Here is a 27,713-nt window from a genome sequence, read left to right as displayed (position 1 = left end):
ATTCCATCACAGGACTCCAGGATCATGCCCTGAGCCGAAGGCAGGCGCTAAACCACTGAGCCACCCAGGGATCCCCTCTGTCTGTAGGTCTTTTAAATCAGTTTATCTCTAGGTCATGCAGATAACAAAAGACCCTCATATACTTTTATCAGTCCCTAGTCCCAAAGTTCTACTTTTGTCCTCATAATGGAATTCATTTCATCTTGCATGTAGACTACTACTTATGTAAAGATAAATCCAGGTGACTTAAAATGAGCCAATGTCTTTGCAGGGTATGATGATTCGTGAAGTTTTGCTTATTTGCTCCTATGCCCTGACATGGACATAATCTGTCCATCAGAGTGAGAATCTCTTCCTGCAAGGAGTATAGTAGTGTAGACCTTCAAAGCTTTGGAGTTTCAGGATTAAATGGCAGTCCGACTCACTCCCTATCTCTGTGGGAAGTGGAGGCAGGAGGATTTAGCATCTTTCCTTAATATATGGTAACATTTTGAGTTTACTTCTCTGTCTAAACAGGGAATAGATTTTATAAGTTCCCACAAGTGTCCATATTTCCATCATGACCTTTAAGACTCTTTTTAATTACTTAATCTTATGATAAGTTTAACAGAAAGAAGAGAAATTCAGAGAACAGTCCCAACTCCCATTTCCCAATTATGTATATTTGTATGATAAAGTACTGCCAACTAAGACAAACTTTTGGTCTATCAGTGATGAGTGCATTGATACATTGAGATTCAGTGTTCAGAAGTCTTGGTTGGCCTTTGGGCATAATGTCCCTTCTATCTGTACTTTTTTCCCCCTTTCTTGTGATAAAATATATAACACAGAAGTTGTCACTATAAGCATTTTTTTTTTTCTTTTTTAAGTAGGCTCCATGCCCAGTATGGGGCTTTGTGCCCAGCATGTTGAACTCAACTCTGACTTGAGACCTGAGCTGAGATCAGGAGTCAGACACTTAACTTAACTGACTGAGCCACCCAGGTGCCTCTGCCACTATAATCATTTTAAGTACAGTTCAGTGCCATTCACACGGTTATACCATTTCCAAAACTTGTCATCACCCCAACAGAAACTCTAACCACTCAGTAATAACTCCCTATTCTCCCCTTCCCACAGTCCCTAGAAACCTGTGTTCTATTTTTTGTCTCGATGCGTTTGCCTATTCTGGATATTTTATATAAGTGGAATTGTATAATAATTGTCCTTTTGTTGATGACGTCCTTCACTAACTAGTTTCAAAGTTCTTCCATGTTGTAGCATGTGTAAGAATCACATTCCTTTTTATGGCTAAATAATAGTCCATTGTGTATGTATATTCCACATTTTATTTAGTCATTCATCTCTTAGTGGTCATGTAAGTTGATTACCTATTTGGGCTGTTGTCAGTAATGTTTCAGTTAACGTTAATATATATATTTGAGTCCCTGTTTCCAGTTACTTAGGTTATATATCTAGGAGTGGATCATAAGGGTTGTCTGGTGGATAATTGTTGGGTCATATGATAATTCTGTGTTTAACTTTTTGAGGAACCATTAAACTGTTCTACACAGTGGCAACACCAGTTTACATTTCCATCAAGAACGCTTGTTTTCCCTTTTGTAAAATTATAGTCATCCTGATAAGTATGAAGTGTCTTATTGTGGTTTTGATTTACGTTTTCCCAAAGACAAACGATGTTGAGTATCTTTTTATGTTTGTTATCCGTTTGTGTATCTTTGAAGAAATGTTTAGTCCTTTGCCCATTTTTTTATTGCTTTGCTTGTCGTTATTGTAGTTCTTTGTATATTCTGAATATTAAACTTATAATATTCTGAATATTAAACTCTTAACCCAAATGTGATTTGCAGATATTTGTATTCTATAGGATGTCTTTTTATTCTTGATAATGTCCTCTGAAACACAACAGTTTTAAAATAGATGAAGTCCAGTACCTCTATTTTTTCCCTACTGCCCAAGTTTTTGTTGTCATAGCTAAGAATCCATTGCCAAAATCCAGTGTTGTGAAGATTTATCTATACGTTTTCTTCTAAGAGGTTTTTGGGTTTTGCTCTTAGATGTTAAAATTATTGATCCATCTTAAATTACATCTTGTATATGGTGTGAGATTGGGTTCCAACTGCATTCTTTTACTTGTGCATTTCCAGTTGTCCCAGAACCATTTGTTGAAAAGACTGTTCTTTCCCCTATTGAATGGAGGTTGGCACCCATATCAGAAGTCAGCTGGCCATAGATATATAGATTTATTTCTGGAGCCTCAATTCTGTTCCATTGGTCTATGTGCTTACCCTTATGTCAGGACTACACTGTTTTGATTACTATAGCATTGTAGTAAGTTTTGCAATTGGGAAGCTTGAGCCTTCTAACTTTGTTCTTTTCAACATTGTTTTGGCTCTCGGCCCTTTGCAGTTCCATATGAGTTCGAGGATCAGCTTTTCCGTTTCTGGAATAAAAACAGCTATTGAAATTTTGATAGAGATTGCATTCAATCTATAGGTCACTTTGATCAGTATCTATTGCTGTTGTATAGAAACACGTTGATTTGTGTGTGTGTATCTTGTGTCCTCCAATTTTGCTAAATTTATTAGGTCAAGCAGCTTTCTTGTGAATACTTTACATCTGTTTTCTTTACACAAGATCATGTCATCTGTGAATCATGATGGCTTTATTAATTCCTTTCTAATCGGATGCCTTTTATTTCTTTTTCTTGTCTAATTGTTGTGGCTGGAACTTCCAGTACAGTGTTGAATAGCAATGCTGAAAGTGGGGCATCCTTGTCTTGTTCTTGAAAGTTTTAGTCTAACCCATTGAGTATGATGTTAGCTGTGGGTTTTTCATAAATACCTTTTATCGTTGAGGAAATTCCCTTGTGTTTCTAGTTTGTTGAATGCTTTTCATGAAAGGGTATTGAATCTTGTCAGTGCCTTTTCTGCATTGAGATGATCCTATGTTTTTTCTTTGTTCTGTTAATGTGACGTATTACATTGATTTTCTTCTGTTAAACCACCTTTGCATTTCTGGGACAATCACATTGGGTCATGGTACATAATCCCTTTAATACGCTGTTAGATTCAGTTTGCTGCTAGTACCATCAGTCCTCCTTTGTGGATTCCATATTTGTGAATTCCTACATGTTGATAGAGTTTATTTGTAACCCCAAAATGAATATAGGGCATTGTCATGATTATTCATGAATATGCCTACATTTGCACCTTCCCGCTTGAAACTGACTAAGGAGACGGTGCATTCTTACTTTGGCTCTCACAGAGATGACCAGGGGATGGAAACAGTAGGGGGCAGTGCAACATAATGTAAGAGGCTGTGGCTCTGGGCCAGTTGATGGGAGTTTGAGTCCTGACTCTGGCACTTGGGTGGGGTAGTCTCAGGTAAGTTACTTAACACTTCGCAACCTCCCTTTCTCTTTGGTAAAATAAAAATCTGTAGGTATAAGTTATTTTTGATTTAAGATTATAATCTAAAAAAAAAAGATTATAATCTATGTGCAGGGTGTTTATACCTCTGTAGGAACAGTGATTCAGTATTTGCAGCATCTTTATAAAACATAACTACTGTGAATATTGGTTTCTATTGTATTTTGTTGAGGATTTTTGCATCTATATTCATAAGAGAGATTGACCTGTGATTTTTTTTTTTCTTGTCATATTTTTTACCTGGCTTTAGAATCAGATAATGCAGGCCTCACAGAGTGAGCTAGAAAGTGCTTCTTCTTTTATATTTGGGAAGAATTTGAGAAGGTTTGTTGCTAATTCTTCTTCTAATATATATATATTCTAATATATATATATTTTTTTCTTTCTTCATTTTCTCAGAGTGTAAAGTTAGGTTACTGATTTGAGATTTTTCTCCTTTTTTGATGTAAGTTTTTAAAGCCCTAAACTTCTAGGTACTACATTCACTGCATCTGATAACATCACAACATATATTGTGATTTTGATTTCATTTGTCCTTAAGTAACTTCTAATTTCCTTGTGATCTTTCTGACCCTTTCAGTTGTTTCTTTTATTTAACTTCCACATATTTGTGTATTGTCTAGTTTACCTTTTACGTTTCTAGCTTCATTCCAGGGGATGGTTTGTATGACTTTGATCTTTTAAAATGTGAGGCTGTGTTGAGGTCCGGTATATGATCTGTATTGGCACTTGAAAAGAGGGTGTGTTTTGCTGTTAGGTGGTGTTCTGTAAATGTCTCTTAGGTCTAGTTTGTTTACAGTGTTGTTCAAGTCCTGTTTCCTTACTGGTCTCGTGGTCGGATGTTCTTTCTGAAAAGTGGTGTATTGAAGTCTCCAATTATTATTGTAAAATTGTCTAGCTCTTCTGTTGATGTTTGCTTCATGTATTTTGGTGCCCTGTTGTTTGAGGCAGAGATATGTAGAATTGTTTTCATTGTTGTATCATCTCAATGAATTATCCTTTTTTGCCAGTGTCCCTAAGTCTTTTGTGAACAGTTTGGACTTAAAATACATTTTATCTGATATTTCATAGCTACCTGACTACTATTTGTATATAATATCCTTTCCTATTTTTTTTCATTTTCAGCCTTTTTTGTGTCCTTGGATCTAAAATGAGTCTTTTGTAAATAACTTACAGTTGGATCATGTTTTTATATCCATTTTGCCACTTTGCCTTTTAATAGGAAAGTTTACACTAAAATATATGCTAAAGGAGGGCTTAATTCTTCCATGTTGCTGTGTTCTGTATGTCTTACGCTTCTTTTGTCTTTCATTTCTTTGATTATTGCTTTGTGTGATTAGTTGATTTTTGTAGTGAACGATTTTGATACTCTTCTCATTCCCTTTTGTGTATATACTTTTTAGGTATTTTCTTTGTGTTTTTCATGAGGATTACATTTAACATTCTAAATTTGTAGCAGTGTAGCTTGATTTCCTACCAACTTCAGTAGCGTACAGATGTCTGCCTCTGTATAGCTTTCTCAGCCCCCTCTATGTTGGTGTCATGAATTATATCTTTATTCATTGTGTTGCTAATAATAGATTTATAGTTGGGGTTTGTTTTACATTTGTCTTTTAAATCATGTGTGAAAAAAAAAAGAAAAAAAAATAAATCATGTGTGAAATAAAAGTAGATTTCCACCCCAAAAACCAGTAATACTGGCTTATATATATGCCTTTACCAGAGAGCTTTGTTTTCAGACAAAACACCACCGCTCCTAGTCTTTGCATGTTGGCTCTGTGACAGGGCACTCCTTCAGCACTTAGATAGGTTTGCACTGAAGTGAAAACTAAAGGTCTTCTTGGGTCTTTTCTGAGCACGCATCTTTCCTTGGGCACGTGCATGGCTTTCCATCTCCCCATTTACAATACTTTTGAGTATATTGATTTCTCTCCCCCAGCTTTTTTTTCCTACACTTTTTGGGGGAGTTTGTTGCATGCGCCCTGGGTGTGTATGGTGTTGCGTTACCTTGCGGTGTTTATGAGCAATGACCACCACTTTTCTGGCCTAAGTTCAGACATCCTGTGTCACTCCTTTAGGTAGCCCGCCCTGTCTGGTTAGAACATAACCTACACAGTAATTTCCGAGAAAAGTCTGCTCTGCTCCATCCGCCCCGGGACCCAGGGCCCGCCTTGGGAATGCAAGCTGCCGACCCCCGGGGGAGAGGGTGGGCCGAGACCTGGTGAATACACCACAAAGCTTTCTGTTTGCAAGTTACTTTTTCACTATTCAGTGTGTGTTCACTAAATTGCTGTGAGCCTCTGCCTTCTTTCCAGAGTTCTGACAAAGTTGGTTCTGACGGTTTCTGCTGGTTTTGCTTTTTTTTTTTTCCTATGGGGGGGATGAGAAGTCGGAGCTTCCTAGTCCCCACCTCCTCGAGCCTGTCCGTACTCCTGAGTGGCTCTGGTGGGAGGTCACTTAAAATCTTAAATGTTGAAGGTGTGCATGAGCACCAGTGCAAGGGTCCGTATACAGGGACCACACTACCCCTGTAAATTTGCTAAGCAGTTGGCACTAGCTATGGCTTTTCTTTTTTTTTTTTTAAAGATTTTATTTATTTATTCATAGACAGAGAGAGAGAGAGAGGCAGAGACAAGGCAGAGGGAGAAGCAGGCTCCATGCAGGGAGCCCGATGTGGGACTCCATCCCGGGACTCCAGGATCACACCCCAGGCCGCAGGCGGCCCAAACCGCTGTGCCACCGGGGCTGGCCAGCTATGGCTTTTCTAATACACATTGAAATATAATGTTAGTAAATTGAAACGTTCACCCTTGTGCCACCTAAAAGTTATCTTGGGTCGCCTCTGCAGGACATATATTGCGCTTTGGGAAATACTTGCCTACCATACATAGGGAGCTTGGATCGCAGTGACGATTTGGTCTCAGCAGCCCCTGCTGCATTCTAGACCAGGCTTCCCTGTTAGGTACATTGTGACAGCCACCTTTGCTTTGCACTTCACAACTCATGCATGCTTTGGGGTCTGAAAGTCTTTTTGTTTGTTTTTTAATTAGTGCTTTTGAATCTAGGAACTTTTGTTTTTTTAAAGAGGGCTTTGGGGAAGAGAATCTTAAGCAGGCTCCATGCCCAGCACAGATGCCTACATGGGGCTCGATCTTACGACCCTGAGATCACGACCTGAGCCAAAATTAAGAGTTGGATGCTTAACCAACTGAGCCACCCCTGGTGCCCCGGAATCTGGGAACTTATGACTCCGTGTTATTCATAGGTTTAGGTTTCCAAGTCTGCTATAAATGCCACCCATAACTTATGGAAGGTAGAAAATACTGTGGAACCAAAAGCAGGTTTTGGTTCATTTATTTTATGCACGTACCCCCACTAGAGGAGATGGTGTGATAAACCAGTGTAATAAATTCTCAGTGTGATTTAGTTTACCATTTTTTCATTTTTTCTACCTCTCTCGAGAGTCCTAGGCATTGAGCCTTCTACTTCCCTTTTCCCATGATGTCACTTGTTGTGCATCCACGGAGCATGGCTCTCACTATCTTCTCTCCAATTTTTGCAAGAGACACTTTGTTCTCTACAAGTCTCCTAAAGGGCTTCTTGCTGAGAAAATTTTTTTAATCTGTTAACGATAGGGGGCTTTTTTTTTTCTTCTATGCACACCACCATGCAGCAGGGAAAAAATAACTTGTGCATATGTCATGCAAGGGATGGAAGACAGCAAGAGCTTACATGTTGTGCACTTCAGGGTGGGTTTGGCTGTCAGTGTGCCTAAGACAGAGAAGCTGGGGATGCCACCTGCACAGGTGCTTGCACTGAATGTGCGGGGGGGGGGGGGGGGGGTTGGGGGCAGCGGGGAGGTGGCTCCTTGCTGTGAGGAGCCAGCCACCTGTGAGGGTAGACGCCTTGTCCTGCATGTACCACTAGACCTGGAAACCAGGAAGCCTGACGGAACAAAGTGGGGTTTGTATTCTGGTGTCCTTGGCCTGGAGGGGGGATGTGGGGATGTGCTTGCTCACACGTCTGCCCATGTCTGTCTGGCTCACCCTTCTGTCCTCTTGTGGGATGGATCAGTATCCAGACCAGGTAGCAGAGCCATTCTGGGAGGTGGGCACCCGAGCACTCACTCTCACATGTCCAGGGGTATAAATTGGCAGTTGATTTTATTTTACCAATTTAACTCCGTGCGCACCCCCTTCACAGGGTTTTATAATTTGAGCGACTATATAATTTATCATCACATGGATGCATGTGAGAGGAAAAGGGGGACTAAAAATAGTTACATAATCATCAAAATATTTTTTGACCAAATTTATTGTATTGATAGACCTGTAAAATAGTTCTATTTAATAAACTGTTTTGCAAAATAAAATGATCTGAAGTAAATTTTTGTAAGTTGGTCATCCCAAGTATTGTAGGCACTGGTAATTATTCTTGGTCTAGTCTCATTCTTTTTCATGTGCTGTGTTACTGATGTTACTCTGAAGAATGTTTTTCACCAACATGGTTTTATTTCCAGAATTCTCATAATACAGCCTGCAAGCTTCTTCAGAGTTGTTTTTTTTTTTTCGGTAATAAGTTTGATATTGTCAACATTTTGAGTTTATCTTCCATGTGCCATAATTTTTTATTTTTAATTGAAATAATATCCTTTGGGTGCTAAGGCATCTAGTAAGTTCAGAGCAACTTGTGCTGAAGGAAGAATATTTTCAGTCCTTTTTTAAAAACTAAAATGAGAAATATTTCAGCTCAAATATTTTCACAAGAGTCATTTTTACTTCTCTTCAGAATACCTTTGTTCAGCAAATAATTTTATAAGATAAAAATTGTCAAATAAATTACTTCTCTTTGATTATTTTGACTGTATTTGAAATTTAGATGATATAAAATTTTTACTTCCTATTTCATTTCTTTTTACAGAATATAAATTTATCCAATTAAAAATAAAAAGTTCTATAAAATGATTCTTTGTATAAATTGATATATTCCAAAGAGCACTCAATGAATTTCAAAATTGTTATATACCTTCTTAAACTCTGAGTATTTATTTGATCATTTTAATTCCTTGCTTTTTTAATAGGGATTAATTTCATTGTCTTACTTGCAAATCTTCATTTCAATAATTACAGTCTGCCAAAATCTTCAAAAGCGGACTTAAAAAAATTGTTTGATAAAAGCTTTGACCAAAGATATCCAGCTGATTTTGAGTACAATTCAACCAAAATTTTGTATTCTCACAAAAAATAGTCTAAATCATTTTTGCAATACTGGATTGATTTTCAAGGTAGTTTTCTCTTTTTTCTTTTCTTTCTTTTCTTTTTTCTTTTCTTTTCTTTTCCTTTCCTTTCCTTTCCATTCCATTCCATTCCATTCCATTCCATTCCATTCCATTCCATTTATTTATTCATGAGAGACACAGAGAAAGAGAGAGAGAGAGAGAGAGGCAGAGAGAGACACAGGCAGAGGGAGAAGCAGGCTCGATGCAAGACTTGATCCCATATCCCAGGATCACGACCTGAGCCAAAGGCTTAACTGCTGAGCTACCCAGGCGTCCCTCAAAGTAATTTCTTAAAGACTAAAACAAGCAGCAAAAAGAGAATGCATATTGCCATGCTAAAGCATTTTTATTTTTTTCTCTGAAGCATTTTTAAATTCAACTTTAGTCTTTAGAAATTTTTCACTGTGTATATATAAAAATTTGTATTCATGTTAAAATCACAAAAAGTGTCCTACATTGAGCTTTTACAGTATTTGTTCATAATCATATCAGATGTTCAGTCTTCAAAGGTAAAATTCAGCAAACCTTCTCTTCTGTAAAGGGCCAGATAGTAAACATTTTATACTTTGTAGGGCCAGAGATCTGCTGTAGCTACTCAGTTCTGCAGCTGTAACCTGAAAGTAGCTATAGACAATATATAAACAGATCAGCATCTGTGTCTCAATAAGAGTTTATTTATGTGAATTTCATATGATTTTCACATATCAAAAATTATTATACCTTTTTTGACCGTTTTCCAATCACTGAGAACTGAACAAAATACCTTTATCTTGCAGGCCATGATGGCAAGAAAGAGGTGGCAGGCTGGACTTGGCTTGCAGGTCATACTTTGCTGACCTTTGTTCCATGAAATGGATGGAAAAAAAAAATAGAACCACTAATGAAATTGGTTTTCTGTGTGAAAGCGCAAATTGACTTCTTGTAAAGCTCTCCCATCGCTTTTAAATGAGCCAGTGTTTAATGGCTGTTTTGCCTAGAGTTTTATATGTCTAGGAGAAAATTCAGGGGAAAATGAACACAATTATAATACTTATTTGATCTAAATGAAAAGTCATGCTTCAGAAAGAAATATACATGCTATAACTATAAACGGAAATTCTTCTGTAGCTGCACTCCTGAATTAATTCTCTTCGGGCACTCTGTTTTAAATAAAAAACCAGGTAGCTTCTAAAGTTGCTTGTTGAACACATGTCTTCTGGTGTTCACTGAACTGACTGTGGCGTCTCATGGAGCATGACAGGGGCAAACATTTGCAAAACACACACTCATCGTTAACTTCCTTAAGAAGTGGAAATGCAGTATTTACTTATGAAATCTTTTTATTAAATCTGTATTTAATTTTTTTTAGTTCATTGCTAATAAAATGCTTTTTTGCAAAATACAAGTAATCAAAGGAATAAAATCAAAAGTTATTTACACCAATTAGTGAATGCCAGAATCACTGTAATAAGAACTATCAGAATGTTCTCTATATGTAACTCCTTCCCACAGACTTCAGAAGTGTACAAGAGTCTTAACACTAGCATACCCTGTTCAATCCATGAGTGCTGTGTGTACTTTAAAAAGGAAGGGGTAACTGTAGACCTAGAAGGAGTTTGGAAGATAGATGGTTTACTGCTGGTTGATTTTCACATGTAGCCACATTGTAAAATGGGAAGTCTGTTCACTGCACACTACTAGATGAGGTTGTAGCAGAAGCAAGATACAGAAAATAGAGGTATATTTTACTGGAACTGGCTTATTTAAACGTGATGATGAGTCATAATATTTAAATAAAAGTGAAAAATGGACACAGGCAAAACCTGGTTGGACATTGAAACAGCAGGAGTAAGACTGTCTTAGGCAAACCAGAACATACGGTTCTTCTATTTCAATACATAAAATTAAGCTTTTCTGTGATTTGAATGGTTCTTCTCTTTTCTTTTCCCAATTTGGTCAGCACAGTAGCTTCCTCACAGGGTTCACTGACGGTCCCACATCCACTTATCCCACACACGTTGCTGCTTTTTTACATAATCCAGCAAGCTAACAAGACCCAAACCCAATCACGTCTATCCTATGCTTAAAAACTTCACGTTAACTACCCATGAATGTCATTAAGGGACTTTCAGTGACTGTGTGCATCACTCTCTAGTGCGTGAGGGTAAGTGCAAATATGTTTCCTGTCTCAGAGACTTAGATTCACTGGCACGTGGGAAGTTGGGGCCCTTATCAGGCTGTCTTCAGTGTTCTCCCATCCCCCCTCCAGTCTCACAGTCTGAACTGTTGTAGTTCCCTGTGTCTCGTTTCATGGACCTGGACATCTTCCACCAGCCAAGAGGACTGTTACCATACACCTTTGTGTTGAAATTATGTTTATTGCTTTTTTATTCCATTTTCCTCTAGACTAAGCATCTTGCGATAGCAGGTTCTAGATCTCAAATCACTCCTGTATTCTTAACCTGACACCTGAAACTCATGGCAGCCGTTTAGTGATGATTATTATGGGTATAAAGTTCAAGGTAAGGATCATTCCATTGTTCTTTTGTCATGAGCTGAAAGTTAAGAGTGAATCAAAAGTAGAGTTTGTATAGTCCCTTCACGTAGCGCATTGCGCCTATTAAGTTCTGCCTTTAAAACTTCAGCTTTCTCCAAAATTAATCAATGTGCTGGTGATTATTAATTTTAGGCTTTAAAAATTGTGCTTTAGAGCAGATGAACCCCTTAAATGTTAACAACCACTGCTTTATTTTAAAATATAACAGCAACTATACCTTTCTACAACAAGTTTAGGGCTCAACAGTGAAGGCTAAACAGTAGAAGATGTTGGAAGCCTCCAGCTCTGTGGGGATAGCACAAGAGCTGTGTTAGTAAGATTCTCAAGTTTCTTTCTGCACATCAGGATTGCTGTCAGGATGGTTAGGGAATATCTGCTCAAGCTTTCCTGAGAGTTTGTGCCAGTGGGACATGTCTTACACTTTGAATTAAGTTCTGGTAAGAGTCTAGTTAACGACTAGGGTTAAATTCACAAATTTCTGTTACTTGTTTATGCTTTTGCTTATAAATCTTGAAGTTTCATAAAATTCAACCGTGATTACCTAATATCTTTCTAAATGTGGTAGGCTTTCTCAAGAAAAAAAAAAAAAAGCCATGTATATAAGATAAGATTTTTTTTTTTTTTTTGGCTGGAAATAGAGGTACTGATACTCCATGATCTCGAACAGCATCTGACAAATAGTAGGCACTCAATATTTGTTTAAGGAATATACTCAGACTTAAAGTTTGAGTATAGCGAATTGATTCTTTGATGCTTTAAATTTTTCTTGCTAGCAAATTTTTACAGAAATTGAAGAGTTTTATAAAAATTTTAAATACCCAGAATTATCTATGCTATCCTGTCTTTAAGCCATCAGTTTGAAATTAAGTTGCTAGTACTTAGAGCAAGATTAATGCTTCTTGTTATGAGATACTGAGAATGCTCTCTTTTTGACAAATGCATAAATGAAGAAGCATGTAAGAATAATGTGCAGCTTCTTGTTTAGAATGACAACAATGAAGGTGTTCCCGGTAGGAAAGCATTTGCATCGCGAGTGGCTGGCCTGAATTTTTCATTCAAGTCAATGAAAAGCCAAATGTTTTGATCAGGAGAAGAATTCTTCTTGGAGAGTATATAAATAGCCCAGGACAGCTTTAGTCATAGCTATTTATATCTTCCCAATGATTTGTGTTTTAGTTTTTATTTGATTTTTTTTTTAGGATCCCCTAAGTGTTGAGGGTCTTAAGCCTTCATTGTATGGTTGATAGAATTTGAACCAGTTGCTTCCAAGGCTTCTCTCTGAAACCTCTTAGGACAAGGAGCAGAACATTATTGCACAGAGAGGATATTTGAAGTCTGTTGTTTACTTTGTTAATATTTGACTAATTTTCCCAAACATTTCTTTGTGTAACCTCAAAGTTAAAAAGATAGTACGTTAATGTGTTAGGCCCTAGTCGTCATTATTGTGTCCATACTTTTTATTGATCAAATTTTAAATTTAATCATGTTTACCTTAGAAAACTGGTCTTATTTAATAAGAGTGTCCTGATTATTTGAGGCCATCTGGATAAAACAGTTTGACTTACTCTTAATCTTTTCTTTGAATTTCCCTAGCCAAGTATTGGTATTTCTTAAAAATCAACAATTGGGTGAAGCACCACTTTATGGGTGAGGCAGCTTTGTAATAGTATTGAAGCTTATTAAAAATGTGAAGTGATAGGCCAATTACTAAAACAGATAATAATTTTTCACAAAATGCATCTTCATTGGAAGAATATATATTAATGATTGTCAAGTACAAGTGCTTTTTGAGGGCTGAATTTAAACAGGAAGCTACAGAAAGTAAGGTTAGTACCGAGCAGCATGATATTTATGCAGTATGTTTCTTCCAAAGATATCATCCATTTTAAATGCTCTGTCTGCATGGTACGTTACTAATTTATTTGGGGCAGTCATTTAAATAAGTGTCCTTATTTTCTTTCTCACATCAGTGCTTTTGGACATAAACTTCACTGTTCAAAGAACTTTGTTCATTTAACTTATTTGTTATTTTTAATATCGTTTCCCCCACATGGTAAAATTGGTCATGCCAGAACAAAGTCAAGTTTAATCAGTTAGGTAAGTCCTCCAATTTTGCACCTGCTATATGCCCACGCTTAGCCGAGTTCAAGGGATACAGCCAGCTACAAAACAGATGGGCTGCCTACCTTCGTAAAGCTCACAGGTAGACCCCACAGGATCAAGAAGAAAGACATGCCATCATGGAGAGAGAGACAGGGTGTTGAGAACTCCAGAGAAAACAAAACCAGGAAAAGTGGCGGCAGGGGACGTGCAGCTGGCTCAGTCAGTAAAGCAGGCAGCTCTTGATCATCAGAGTTGTGAGTTCAGGACCTACGTTGGGTACAGAGACTACTTAAAAATAAAGTCTTAAAAAAAACAAGGAAAGGGGATACGTAGCCCTGGGATGTGGGCACAACAGAGGGCAGTTCAGCTGGATGACTACAGGTCTGTCATTTAACTCTGGAACTTGGGTTCTCATGAATAAATGGATAAAAATAGTACATGTTCAACCTGCTACATAAGGTTGTGTGGGTAGAAGGAATACTGTTAGTGAAAAGGCCTTATCAATAGTTCATATAATGATAACTGTTAACCTTTTTTTTAGTATTAGCTTATTGAATCCTTACAATAACGCTGCCTTTATTGTGATTAATTCCTTGATTAATTTAGCAGATAATTACTGAGTGTCTTTGTGCTAGATACTAGTGATATTGCTAGGTTTTAAATAGAGAAATCTCTGCCCTCATTCTATTTGAGGTGTAGTTGAAGAGAAGTAGCATTTAGTACCTCTCAGAATTGCTTTTGTATATTTTATTTTTATTAAAAAGTTCAGTTTGGCAATCTTTTGCCAATTAGCCAGAAAAGTTTATATTTTAGTGAAGCCTATGATAGGAAACTCATTGTGATTTCATTTTCCCATTAATTGGTCTTGGGACCACTCAAAATAGTAATTGCTTTTGCTCTGTAAGCATCGATTTTAAAAGTATTCATGAAGTTCCTTCTATTCCTTTCCTTATAAAAATTCTGCTGTAGCTCTCGATTTATAATGGTGTTCAGTAAGAATGATGAATATAATAAATTTCGTGAAGACAGTATAGATCAGGAAATAGAAATATGTCATTTGATAATTGAAAGCGGTCAGGTTGGGAAAATCATGTACTGGAATTTAGCTATGCTGATGAAGTGCTGATTGGTAAATGAGGTAAATAGTTCTCCATTTGGGAAAAAGGAGTGGAAAGGATACAAATAATTTGAGTACTTAAGAAAAAATTATCCGTAGTTAAAAAGTTCTTTGAAAAAATGAATAATATGCATTACCAGGCAATATAGAGTTCTTAATTGAACAACTAGCAAATCCTGCTGATTGGGGGGCGAGGGGAGGAGCTGATTACCAGGGTTTTCCTACTTCCTACTACTTTTGTAGTAGGTATCAAGCATTGTCACTGTGACTTGTTAAGATCAACTCTGTACCTAGAATCTTGGGCTAGCAAAGACTTGACTGACTCGGGTTTATGATTTAATCTTAAAGCCCTTAGAAATTTTGGGCAGCCAGCACTGTGTCCTCACTGACTCAGACAAAATGCTGACACTCAGTTCTGGGGACGTAACTCCATGAATGACAGTGACAGCACGTGATGGGTGGGCATAGTTCAGAGCTGGAGGACATGTGTTTAATAGAACGTAATTTGGGTTCAGCATCTGTGAGCTCAGTTGCTAATTCAACAATGTTGGGCAAGTCACCCAGCATCCTGGTTTCCTCACCTGGACATGGACATAACAGGATTGTAGGACTCAAATGAGGTAATGCAGCACCTAACCCAGTGCTTGCACACAGATACACGAAGTGCATGATGATCATTAGCTGTTGTTACTGGTGCAGCTGAAGGGTTTTCTCCGAAGCGTGAGCGCTCCACCGTATTGAAGGGGCCCTGCTCTTGGAAGGGTTTAGCTCTCCCTGTGGCCGCGAGTGAGCCTTCGCATTGCCTTCACCGTGGCAGGCAAGATTCACGGCACTTCCTCCGGCCTTGTGTGGGTGCAAGAAGTTCGAGTCTGGGAGTTGTCTCTTGTTAAGGGATCTCTGGAAAGGTAGAAACAATGGAGATCATTTGCTTGCACCCCCCACCCTCACCCCCAGGACCAAGCAGGAAACCATAATCCCTGTCTAACTCCTCACTGCCTTTACTGATGCTTTGCATTCACCTGCCTCTGGGCAGTCACTGATGCTGACAGGCCTGGAAATGTGGCTCTGCATCTAGTCAGGCTTTCTCAGCCCGCTTCAGTAGAACCCCGCAGCTATCATTCTTCGTATTTAACCTTGAGAGACTAACAATCAAATGTAGGGAATGGTCTGATAACAGGCTGGAGGGTGCTAAAACCACCCACCAGCAACCGAAATGCTAGGCGTAAGCCGTGGTGATAGGGATACTAATGAACACAGCGTGCTGTTTTATACTCTTGTCTAGTACAATCCCCTTTACGTTTATTTATTTGCTTTTACATTGACTTTTCGAGGTGCTCAGGTCAGTTTTTTGTTGAATGTCTTGCCTCCTGGATTTATCTGATTGTTTCCTGATGGTGTTTTCTAACTCATTTCTCTACCTCTTGTGTTTTCTGTAAATTGGAAGTTTGGGTTGAAGGCCGGCTACTCTGTGTTGTCACATCCCGTTACTTGCCACCCCCGTGGCAGGTTGTCCTGCTGGTAAATGCCAACCTTGATGGCTTAGCCAGTGGTATCTCCATTGAGAAAGGGATGCATTGCCCCCTGCTCTTAGTACAGAGCCTGGCAGGAACGCACCTGGCCCCTGGCAGAAGCCCTGTTTCCATTAATGTCTCAGCCTGTGAATTTGGCGTCTGCCAATGGTCCTTCCTGAGTCTTCTGTGGGTATTGCAATATAATGACTTCTAATTCTGTCATTTTTTTCTGTGTTTAGTAGGTAGAATTATTTTGTAAAGAAGAGCTTTCTCTTTCTCATCAACTGGGGTGAACTCCAGTTCCTCCTGGGAAAGGCAGGGCTTAATTCATTTTACCAATTTTCCAAGTTTAGATCTAGTGTAAGAGTTCTTAGCTTCATTGATAAGTGCAGGCTTAAAATTTTTTGTGCGTATCATTGTGGGCTTTGGATTTTTACTCCATGATTCTGATACAGTCATTCTTTTTTGTTTGGATTGTCCCAATTTTCAGCCAGCGGGAACTCTTTCTCGTGGGCTCCTTTGTTCTTTTGACATCTGCCCACACCCCCTCATTAGTCTTTGAGTTTTTCCTTGCATTTTGGCACAATAAGGCTCCCCCTGTATTTCCCCCATGTAACTGATGACAGTAATTATAGATAACCATTACTGAACACTTCCTGTATGTCAGGTACCGCTTCATATTTTAAAAGCATTACTTCATTCAAACTTCATAGCAGCCCTGAGGATGGGTACTTTTATATTCCTCTGTAAAATGAGCACACTAAACCTCAGAGAGGTTCAGGAAGGGTGATACGACTTCTCCGGAGCTAGTTGTTAAATGGCAGAGTCTGCATCTGAATCCAGGCTTCCAGCATCAGAGCCTCCAAAGCAACCAAATCACGTGTTATCCACGCATCTACTCCCCCGTGTGTAGTGCCAGAGTAGCCCCTGAACCCTTTGTCTCAGCGGCCTGAATACTTTCTTGCTTCAAGTCCTTCTAGATTACTGCTGACTCTCTGCCTCTTGCCTTTCTCCTTCCAATATCTGTATTCTTTCCATAAGGATTAAAAAAAAAAAAAAAAAAAAAAGCCAAGTATCACTTTTGCTTACAGAGTAAAGTCCAGCCTCTTCTGCCTGGCACACGGGCCCTCCAGGCTCCATCCCCTGAGCCAGCCACAGGCCAGTTTCCCCCACACCCCAGGGCCCCCCACAGCATGCACAGGTGCAGGACAGAGAAGCATGCAGTCCTCAGAACCCTTGCTTGACGCTCATTCCTGCACCTCTCTTTGCACACCTGGTTTCTTCTCCTTGGAATTCTCCTCCCACTTTAATTTTTTTTGAAACTCAGCACAGATGGGCACCTTCTGGGAATGTGTTTTCCTGACTCTCTGTACAAGGTGTCTGTGTTCCCGGCATGCCCCCTGAAGTGTCTCCCTTGGGTGCAGCCCACCTTGCGCACATGGCCTTCTCCACCTCTGCCTGCCCCATCTCTCGCGCAGCTCCTCCAGCCAGCAAACGCGGCCTTTTAGCCCTCAGCCCACATGACCCTTGATAGGCATTTGAGCAGACTGACTTCTGGTTCTCCTCCCTGGAATTGTCACTTGGATTCTTGTTTATCCCAGATGACAGCCATCTTGCAAGATGTAGCTCAGAACTCATCTTCTGCAAGACATTTTTCCTCATTATGCCTGTTTTCTTAAAAACTCAGCATCTCCAGTTCACATCACCCTATTTATGTGATTTTATACAATTTGGTATTTCATTATGTATTTTACCACCAGATCTCACAGTTTAAACATGAGAGTTCTTCCCACTGCAAAGAACTCTGTGTACCCTGTAGGTCCCTAATGAATCATTTCCATTGAAGAGGTGACATGGGCCCTTACTCAGCTGGGAGCTCCATATGTGTGCTCTCATTTTAGACGTGTTTCTAGAGAGAGAATAAATACACTAAGTCTTTCAATATGGTAAGTGTTCTCAAAGGGTGAGAGCTTAGTCACCTGGGATAAAATTCCAAACACTCATGGTCCTTTGTAAGTAGAAAAGTAATTCCAAGACTGGCAGGTAAAAGCTTGTTCTGTCTTAGCATGTGTCTGCTGAAAAGGTAAGTTGTGGCCTCTCAGTGGCAGAACAGGGAAGACTCAGTTCCAAATTGTTGTCACTCCCCAGATCTGTTTACCCTCAGGCTATATGTATGTAGCAGGGAAATATATCTGAAGCACCCACAGTGATTTATGTTTGTCTAGTCCTCTTTTGGTCACTTGTGTTAAGAGCTAGCTAAGATGAATGTCCACAATGGCCAAGGTATGGAAAGAGCCCAGATGTCCATCAACAGGTTAGATAAAGAAGATGTGGTGTATATATTCACGCTCTGTGTGTGTGTGTGTGTGTGTGTGTGTGTTTAGCGCCGAACAAGCCCAAGGTGGTCCTGTATATATGTATATATATATATGTATACATATATACACAACCGTCAAAAAGAATGAAATCTTGCATTTGCAACAATGCATATGGAACTAGAGTATTATGCTAAGTGAAATAAGTCAGAAAGACAAATACCATTCATTTGATTTCATTCATAATGTGGAATTTTAGAAACAAAACAGATGATCATAGAGGAGGGGAAGGGAAAATAAAATGATATCAGAGAGGGAGACAAACCATAAGAGACTCTTAACTATAGGAAACTGAGGGCTGCTGGAGGGGGCGAGGTAGGGGGATGGAGTACCCGGGTGATGGGCATTAAGGAGGGCATGTGATGTAATGAGCACTGGTATTACATGCAATTGATGAATCACTAAATTCTACTCCTGAAACTAAGAATACACTAATGTTAACGAAATTGAATTTAAATTAAAAAGAGCTAGCTACGATTAAGGACAGGGCAAGTCTAATGAGGCTTCTGATAATTTGACCAGGTGTGTTTACAATTATAAAATACATGGATAGAGCAAACAGGAACTTTTTTACCAAGTGCTGGAATTCTAGACTTAGTCTCTATCCAGACAAGGCTGGTTTAGGGTTAAATGAACAAAAATAATTATCTCGTGGATAATTAGCTTAAGATTTTAGAATGACTAGATGGATTGAAGGATGATTTACATATATTAATTGATCCATAATGGATTCTCAAAAAGGTATCAGAGAAAGCCCAATAACTAACCCTTTTCACTGTTAATATCCTCTTTGTCAATCATTTTTAACCTGTTTAAGCCATGGATCCCTTCTGGAATCTGCCAAAAGGCCATGGACTCTCCATCTGGAAAATTGCACATAGCACACTCAGAATTTTTTCACATAGCTTTTTTTTCCCCTTTGGGGCAGAGTCAGAGAAGTCACAGACCCCTCTGAAAGTTATTTCTGGACCCTTTTTCTCAAAAGTTTTCTTGACCACAACCCATAGTTAGAACTATATTTTATATCACAATCTATACATGTATGTAAGGTCATCGGTGGAATTTTTATGACACACTAATGAGTCTCCACCTGCCGTTAGAAAAATGTAACTCTCAGGGTGCAAAGTTGCTGAAGTGTAGAATCTTTGTCTTATCATAGTCAAATTCAATATTGTTGAGACATAGCTTTTATGCCCAGTGTCCCTTTGTTGCTAAAAAGGACAGGTTGAGCTTGGCCATATGCTTACCTTAAGCAGTTAGAAGAAGAGGGTTACAATTTAATTTATGACCAATTAAAAGTACTGAGATCTGAACCACATTATTCATATAGGTTGTAGAAGTCACACATGCTCCGTGAGCACACATCCTTTGTGCTCACAAAGAGCATCATGGTATAACAGTGAATAAAATAAAAATTCTTGCCTTCTATAGAAGAGGTAAGCAATATCTCTTATAAAATAAAAAATGTAGTATATCAGGTTGTGATAATGATAAGGAGAAAAAATAAAAACTAAAGGGAGTGGATATGAAATGTTGAGATACAGCTTGAAGTTTTAGGTAGCATAGTTGGGGTGTTAAACTCACTGAGAAAGTAACTTTTGAGTAAAGACCTGAAGGAAGTCAGTCCTTTAACCATCAGGTATTCAAGGATAGAACTTTACAGACAGAGGCAACAGCAAGTGCAAAGGCCCTGAGAGAGAAAATGCCTGATGGGTGGGAGGACTCAAGAGCCTCCTGGTGTCCGGAGAGGAGTGACAGGTGCCCTTGGAGGACTTAAGCTCGGTAACCTGAAGGGTGTCAAAGGCAGAGGCAGGGAGACAGGTGGTGATGTGGACCAGGATGATGGCTATGGGAACATCGAGACGTGATTGGATTATGGAAAGTCAGGAAGTGGTAGAAAAGAAAAGAGCCATGGTTGGCACCAACCAGAAGAGGAATTGGTGACCAAGTAAAAAACTTGGAGGCAGGAGGCTGCATTGGATTATTAGATTGGAGGTCTGGGGATTATGGTTTGGGGCAGGTGAAAATTTGACATGCCTTTTACAGCAATTGGGAAAGTCAAGAAGTTATTAGGATCCTTAATTTGTAATTTTCGGGCATTTCCTCATTGTAGCTTGAAAGAGAAGCTCTAAACTTTTTCTGACAAATATAGTCATGATGTTTTTTGTCCACGGCTATCCTGCATACTTTAATGTGGGGTTAAATTCTTGACCGTTCCTTTCTCAACCACCCTAGAGAAGTCTTCTGAGCAAGAGAAAAATGAACAGATGTTGGCAAGGATGCAGAGACAGAGGAACCCTCGTGCTCTGTTGGTGAAAATGCAAACTGGTGTAGCCACTGTGGAACACAGTATGGAGTTTCCTCAAAAATAGAATTACCTAACAGCCCAATAATCTCACTCCTGGGGGGACGCCTGGGTGGCTCAGTGGTTAAGTTTCTGCCTTTCGCTCAGGGTGTGATCCCGGGTCTGGGGATTGCGTCCCACATCGGGCTACCTGCATGGAGCCTGCTTCTCCCTCTGCCCGTGTCTCTCTGCCTCTCTTTCTCTGTGTCTCTCGTGAATGAATAAAAATCTTTTTTTTTTATTTTTTTAAATTTTTATTTATTTATGATAGTCACACAGAGGGAGAGAGAGGGGCAGAGACACAGGAAGAGGGAGAAGCAGGCTCCATGCACCGGGAGCCCGATGTGGGATTTGATCCCAGGTCTCCAGGATCGTGCCCTGGGCCAAAGGCAGGTGCCAAACCGCTGCGCCACCCAGGGATCCCAAATAAATAAAATCTTAAAAACAATTTGTTGATTTAAAAAAAAGTCTCACTACTGGGTATTTACATGAAAAATACAAAAATACTAAGTCAGAGGGATCCATGCTCTCCCCGATGTTTATAGCCGCATTATCTACAATAGCCATATTATGGAAATAAGGTAAGTGTCCACAGACTGAGGAATGGATAAAGAAGAGGTGGTGTGTATATGTACAATGGAATATTACTCGGCCATAGAAGAAGAATGAAATCTTGCCATTTGCAGCAACATGGTTGGAGCTGGAGAGTATTATGCTAAGTAGAATAAGAGCCAAATACCAAATGATTTTACTCATATGTGAAATTTAAGAAACAAACCAACAAAAGAAAAAAAAAGACAAACCAAGAAGCAGACTCTTTAACTATGGAGAGCAAATAGATGGTTATCAGGAGGGTGGGGGGATGGGGAAAATAGGTGATGGGGTTAAGGAGGGTGCTTGCTGTGATGAGCACCAGGTGATGCATGGAAGTGTTGAATCACTGTATTGTACACCTGAAACTAAGATTACAGTGTATGTTAACTATACTGGAATTTAAAATAAAATTAAAGAATAAAAAAGACCACCTCTCTGGTAAAATAGCATGATTTAAAAAATAAAGGTGTGGATCTGTTCATCTAAAGATTTGTCTGCTTCACAAATCAGCTGGTCGCATTTCCTTATTTTGTATTGTAGTACCTCACTGATCACTGTTTTCCATATCCTTCAAAATTACTTAATAATGCAAAAATTTCAACTAGAAACCTTATTTATTCACTTTCTTTTCTGACTCCTCTTATCTCAAAATATTCTTCTTATCCAAAGTGAGACTTTTATTCCTCCCTCAGGTATAAATAGCTCTGATTTTTGGATTGTTGTTATTAAAAAAAAAAAGCCATATGTAGAAAATTCAAGCAGTAAAGTAACTTACAGCAGGATGGGGAAACATGTAAAATCTGAGTCAGATCCAAACCACAGTTTGTTTTATTGATCATTCTTCCCGATTATCTCCTTATTCATATGTAATAATGACTAACATAAATTCAGTCTCAGCAGGTGCCAAGCACCAAAAATGCTTTACGCCTACGCACATCAGTTACTTCTCACAGCAGCCTTTCAAGGGGAGGTAGCCCCCCCCCCCCCGGCCCCTGAGTGCACTAGAGCCGTGCAGCCCACACAACCCAGCCCACACAACCCAGCAGCCACACCGGCGGCATGCATGCCAGGCCCGGCCAGCCGCTGTCTCTGGAATTGCCCCCTCATTTGTTGGAGTGTCCCCTACATACCATACATGCTTTTAACTTGCCTTTTTTTTTTTTTTTTTTTTTTTTAATTTGAGGATATAGTGAAATTCTTTCACTGTTTACACATTGACTTAAAATTTAAGGCCATCATCCTGAAGGTGGTTAAGTGTAGACTTTGGAGTCAGATTGCCTTGGTTTACATTGGGACTGCCTCAGTTCCTTCTGTGTAAAAAGAGGATATGATCTACCTCTTAGGGTTTTACAAGAATTAAATAAGTAAATACATGTAAAAAGCTTAAAATAGCCATAGCCATGGCCAAATAAGCCCTTAAGTGCTCATGTCCTGCTATGTTAATAGTATGTTACATGTCTGTTGCCTGCTGTGTCCTCACATGGTTCTGGGCTTACTCATGAGTGATCCTTTCTTGGAGCGCTCTCAGTGGTGCCGGAGTTAGAGTACATGTGCACATATTTTACTGATGATGTTATTTCTTTAAGTGTTGTCCGTGGTGAGGTTTGGTGGCTGGGCAGTGTTTCGCTCCACGTTCCTTAATAATTTCTATTTTGTGATGTGTTCAGGGAGTCACAGTAGAGATCACACAGTAGAAGGCGTGTTCTGGGGAACAAACCTGTCCTTGGATTACAACAACAGGGTAATTTTATTACAGGCGGGAGCTCCGTTCCATGAGCTGTGTGCTTCCACATGTAGTCTTTTCTTCCGATTACAGTCACCTTGGATTACTTGCTGTGATGTGTTGCTGGTCTGCTATGCTCTGGGTGCGCTGCTTAATGTAGCATACACGTCATTTCACCTTCTCAACACCTCGAGTTGCTTGCCCTTGTGTTGTCGATGAGGACATGGGTTATGTGCCTGCCATGGTTTCCTGGCAGAACCAGTGTTGCTCTCCAGAGCCTTTACCTGCCCCTTTACCACTTTTATTCTGTCCAGGAAGCTTGATTTAATGGTGGCTGCCTTTTCTGTGACTGTTCCATGAAAGGACATTTTTATTAGGGGTTTTATTAGATTATTTTGATTAGGGCTAGTTCTGAAAATTTGCATTTTCAGGGACTCTCCGCCTTATTTAGGAGATTGTTTTGTTTTTTAGGTGTTCCTAAAAGAGCTTTTTAAAATTTAAGTTCCATGTTTGCTGAACAAAAGGGTGTCTGTTCACTAGCATCACCTCTCCTGACACTTTGCTTCCTCCTCCTCTTAGCACCTTACACTCTGACTGCAGGGAGCAAAAGAAGGTCTTAGATGGCTGTCTTGGAACTAACTTTACACTATGACTTTTGTAGACCAAAAAAAAAAAAAAGAAGAAGAAGAAGAAAAAGGATCTTAATAACAAGTTTATACTTCCTGGTTTTTTTGAACTATAGCCTTTGAGTGTTATTACACGTATCTAATGTGTATGATTATTATTGCCATTCTTACAAACCATATTCTCCCTCTTTGTCCCCCCACCTACCAGGTAGGAGCTTATGTTAATAGCTTATGATGTTGTAACCTGTAGGCGTTAGCATATGGGTGGTTAGGAGCTTGTTACCAATAATTAGAATAGTATAGAGTGAGATTAATTCATTGACAGCAGTTACTTATTTTCTGACACAGAGGACCTAAAAATACAAAGCAATTAAAATGTATGAATGTCCATAGAAAATGTAGTGCTGTGAGCAAAATATTACGGAAGAATATCCATATTCTTTTAAGTTATGTCTATTAATGACTTACACAGTGATGCTTTGATTCACATCCTCCCGGATGTACACCCAGGCCTGAAGAGCACTAAGGTGGCACATAGGGTAGTAGTTGTCTCAGAACCAGGCAGGTGGCTGGAGAGGAGGTGACCCAGAATTCCTCTTTGGAGGTTGGTGTGTCACTCACCCCTGGTGGTTTTTGTGGCCACCTATGAACTGAGCTGGAGCTGGTCCAGGCCCTGGCCACATGTGAGCTCCACTTTCCTGCATCAGATTCCTTTGAGGACCAAGACGGCCAATACATTATGTCTCACCTTTTCCTCAAGTAGTAAGAAGAAACTGGTAGGATAAGAAATGGAAACCTACCTCTTAAGACGTGGCTCACCTCTGTGTAATATGCCTGAGGATGTTTTCATTAATAAAGCTATTACTGAAGGTATTTTGATTTTATGGAAGTGCTCTCTAGAAAGAGTAGAAAGAAACGGTATGCTTCTTGTTGCCCTTGAAAACTGTCCTGTTGAGTTGGGTTTGTTGCCATGTGCCACTCCTTAAATGTGCTCAGTATACAGAGTGGCTCCCTGGTGTTTTTCTGTCCCTGAACAATTTTATTCGTCCACTCAACAAACCTTTAAACTCAAAGGTTTACACCACTCTGGGTTACAGGTACATGAATCTGGTTACATTAACTTGACCATCTCCTAAAATCCAGCAATGACCATGAAGTATATATTTGTTATTAAATCACAACAGGCCTTCCATAGCCCTGGTAATAAGAAAGTAAGGAATCAGAGACAAAAAGAACTGTTCGAGTGCTGGATAGCCCTCTTTGAGTAACCAAGCAGGTCTGTGTGTGTGCCGGGCATTTTTGTTTTAATGTCTCATGTTAAATAAAACGTTATAGAGTGATATAACACCATACATTAATTATCCTTCAATTAAAAAAAAATAACTGTAAGATGGGAATTAAAAATTCCCCCTTCCCTGTAATTACACCTGATTTCCTGGTGTAGTATGTACATATTAGCTTTGAAAGAAATGTTAAATTTGTGTTCTTGTTTGGGATGTGTGTGTGTCTGGAGGGGTGAGTTTGTTTTGATTCTGGTGTGTAAGCTTATAAATTAAGTTGATTCTGGTGTGTAAGCTTATAAACCTTAAGCCCACAAATAAGACATGAACAAGATCCATCTAGTGACGACTTATCCTATTTTTACTCTGGCCATATAAACTTAAAATTCACAGTAAAATAATAAGTATTATATCTATTAAAGCATATTTCATGTAACTAAGCTTATAGCTGTAAATATGATCTAATAAGTAAAGATCTCAAAGTTCGCTACCTTTGGAGGCAGTCCAGTTAATACATGTGAATATGTACTATCAGGCAGTGTGCTCAATTTGCAAAAGTTTTCCATCAGGACTGTTACCTAATTCACTCATCCTTCGTTTATAATTCCGAGATCATTTTATCATTAATAGCTTCAACATAATAGAGACACAGAGAGAGAGGCAGAGACCTAGGAAGAGGGAGAAGCAGGCTCCTTCTAGGGAGCCTGATGCAGGACTCAGTCCCAGGACCCGGCGATCACGACCCTGGGCAAAAGCAGATGCTTAACCACTAAACCAACTTTAGATTTTAATAAAACAGATAAACACGCTAAAGCTTTAAAGCTTTAAGGGTAGCTACTTAAAAAAAAAAAAAAACAGAATGTAGGAAAAGAAGGGGGAAAGAATGATAGGAAGAGCAAGGACAAATAGAATGACATGGTCAGAATGACTATAAATAGAAATATATTTGTAATCACAATAAATAAAGGATCATGTCTCTTAAAAGAGTATGTCAGATTGGATAATAGAACTTTAAGGCAATAAAGGGACAAACATAAAGGGTCATTATATAATAGTGATAAAAAGAACAATCCTCCATGAAGTTAAAGTAATTTTAAACTTAAAAAAAAAAAAAAAAAAAGTAATTTTAAACTTGCTTGCCTGGGCAGCCCTGGTGGTGCAGCGGTTTGGTGCCGCCTGCAGCCCAGGGTGTGATCCTGGAGACCCAGGATCAAGTCCCACACTGGGCTCCCTGCATGAAATGGAGCCTGCTTCTCCCTCTGCCTGTGTCTCTGCCTCTCTCTGTGTGTGTCTCTCATGAATAAATAAATAAAATCTTAAAAAAATAAATAAATAAACTTGCTTGCCTTTGGTAACAGAGCTTTAAAATATGGAAGACAAAGCTGACGTAATTTCAGATCTGAAGTCAGTGGAAATTTTAAAGTGACTCCTGTGTTAAGTAACTAGTAGATTGAGCAGAGAGAAATTAGGAAGGTTAGAGGATTTGCATACTAGAGTTTCCTTTGAGCTCTGCCTTTAATAAGTAGATACATTCTTTTAAAATACAAGAGACATACTCAAAAGCTGCCCACATAGCCACAAAGCAACAAATATGAACTAATGCCAAATTTCGTCATACCCTGTGCTCTGGTAATTTATTAAGTAATTTACTAAATAAAACTTAAAATAAAAACATTTATTAAACTAGAAACTACATTTCTAATTTTGTGCTTTTCAAAAATTTGAAAATTTTCTAGATAACCTACAGGTCAGTGAGGAAATTAAGAGCACACCTAGAAATAAATGGTGATAAAAATTTTTGGAATGAGTAAAGTACCCAACTTACAAGTTAAAGAACAGTCTAAAAGTTAAAAAGATGTCTGATAAAAATAAGAATAGAAATTCACCCCAAAACAAGGATACCAATCCAAGAGTTAGCTCTTAGAATATACCAAATGTGACAGAATTTATAAAGGATGAGAAAAATGAGTAAACAGCAGTAGGAATGGACAGGAGTTTACATCTACAGGTGCAACAGGTGTTTTTAATGTGTAAAACTACAGACAAGTGTGTGCCAGCAAGTGTGAGAAGTTATAATGCTTTGCGATCTCCTAGAAATATATATAACTTGAAATGGACTCAAGAAGAGTAGGAAACCATTAAAAATTTTAATCACAACAGTCTATATGCCCACCCCTGCACCTTACCCCGATACCAGACCCAGAAAGCTCACTAATGTGTTCAACCAAAACCTCAAAGGAATGGAATCTCTACATATTATTTAGGTATTTCTAGAGAAAAGAGACTGGATTGATCTTTTCTGGAAAGATCTTTTCTTTCTATTTTAAACTGTTTACTATGAGAAATCTCAAATTATATCATGGTATAATAAACTCTCTTGAACCCATCATCCATCATTCATCATACAAGAATAGGTCTCATATTTTAAAAGAACATATCTACTTATTGAAGGCAGGGTTCACTACCTCAAACAAAACTCCGATATGCAAATCTTGTAATCTTTCTAATTTCTCGCTGCTCAATCTACTAGTTACTTATAGAGAAGTCACTTAACAATTTCCCCTGAACATAGATCTGAAATGACATCAGCTTTGTCTTCCTCTACATATTTTGAAGCAAACAAATCTGCAGTCAACAATTAGAATATTTTGCCCTTCATGTTTTGTCTATACTTCCTCATATATACCTTTTTGGTTAGTTTCATTTGTCATTTCTGGGATATTTTAGAGGAAATACCATTTTTGTCATTTCTTTGCTAAATACTTCAGTAAATATCTCTGTAAGGATTTAAGAAC

General features: G+C 38.8%; 1 protein-coding gene across 7 annotated transcripts in view; it reads left to right on the top strand.

Moving 5' to 3' along the window:
- Nucleotides 1–27,713, top strand: part of CDYL (chromodomain Y like) — a 230,733-nt gene that overhangs the window by 98,322 nt on the left and 104,698 nt on the right. The window contains exon 1 of one of the 7 annotated variants that reach the window (XM_072813996.1): nt 11,178–11,210. The exons of the other annotated variants lie outside the window; for them this stretch is intronic. Within the exon in view, the coding sequence (XP_072670097.1) occupies nt 11,184–11,210 (27 nt within the window). The 5' untranslated portion in view covers nt 11,178–11,183. Of the gene's footprint in view, nt 1–11,177; nt 11,211–27,713 lie in introns of those variants that run through there. 7 annotated transcript variants of the gene reach the window in all.

This window comes from Canis lupus, chromosome 37 (assembly GCF_048164855.1).
Source record: "Canis lupus baileyi chromosome 37, mCanLup2.hap1, whole genome shotgun sequence".
Taxonomy (NCBI): Eukaryota; Metazoa; Chordata; class Mammalia; order Carnivora; family Canidae; genus Canis; species Canis lupus.
The sequence above is the reverse complement of the archived record's forward strand: the minus strand, read 5'-3'. Positions and strand labels throughout refer to the sequence as shown.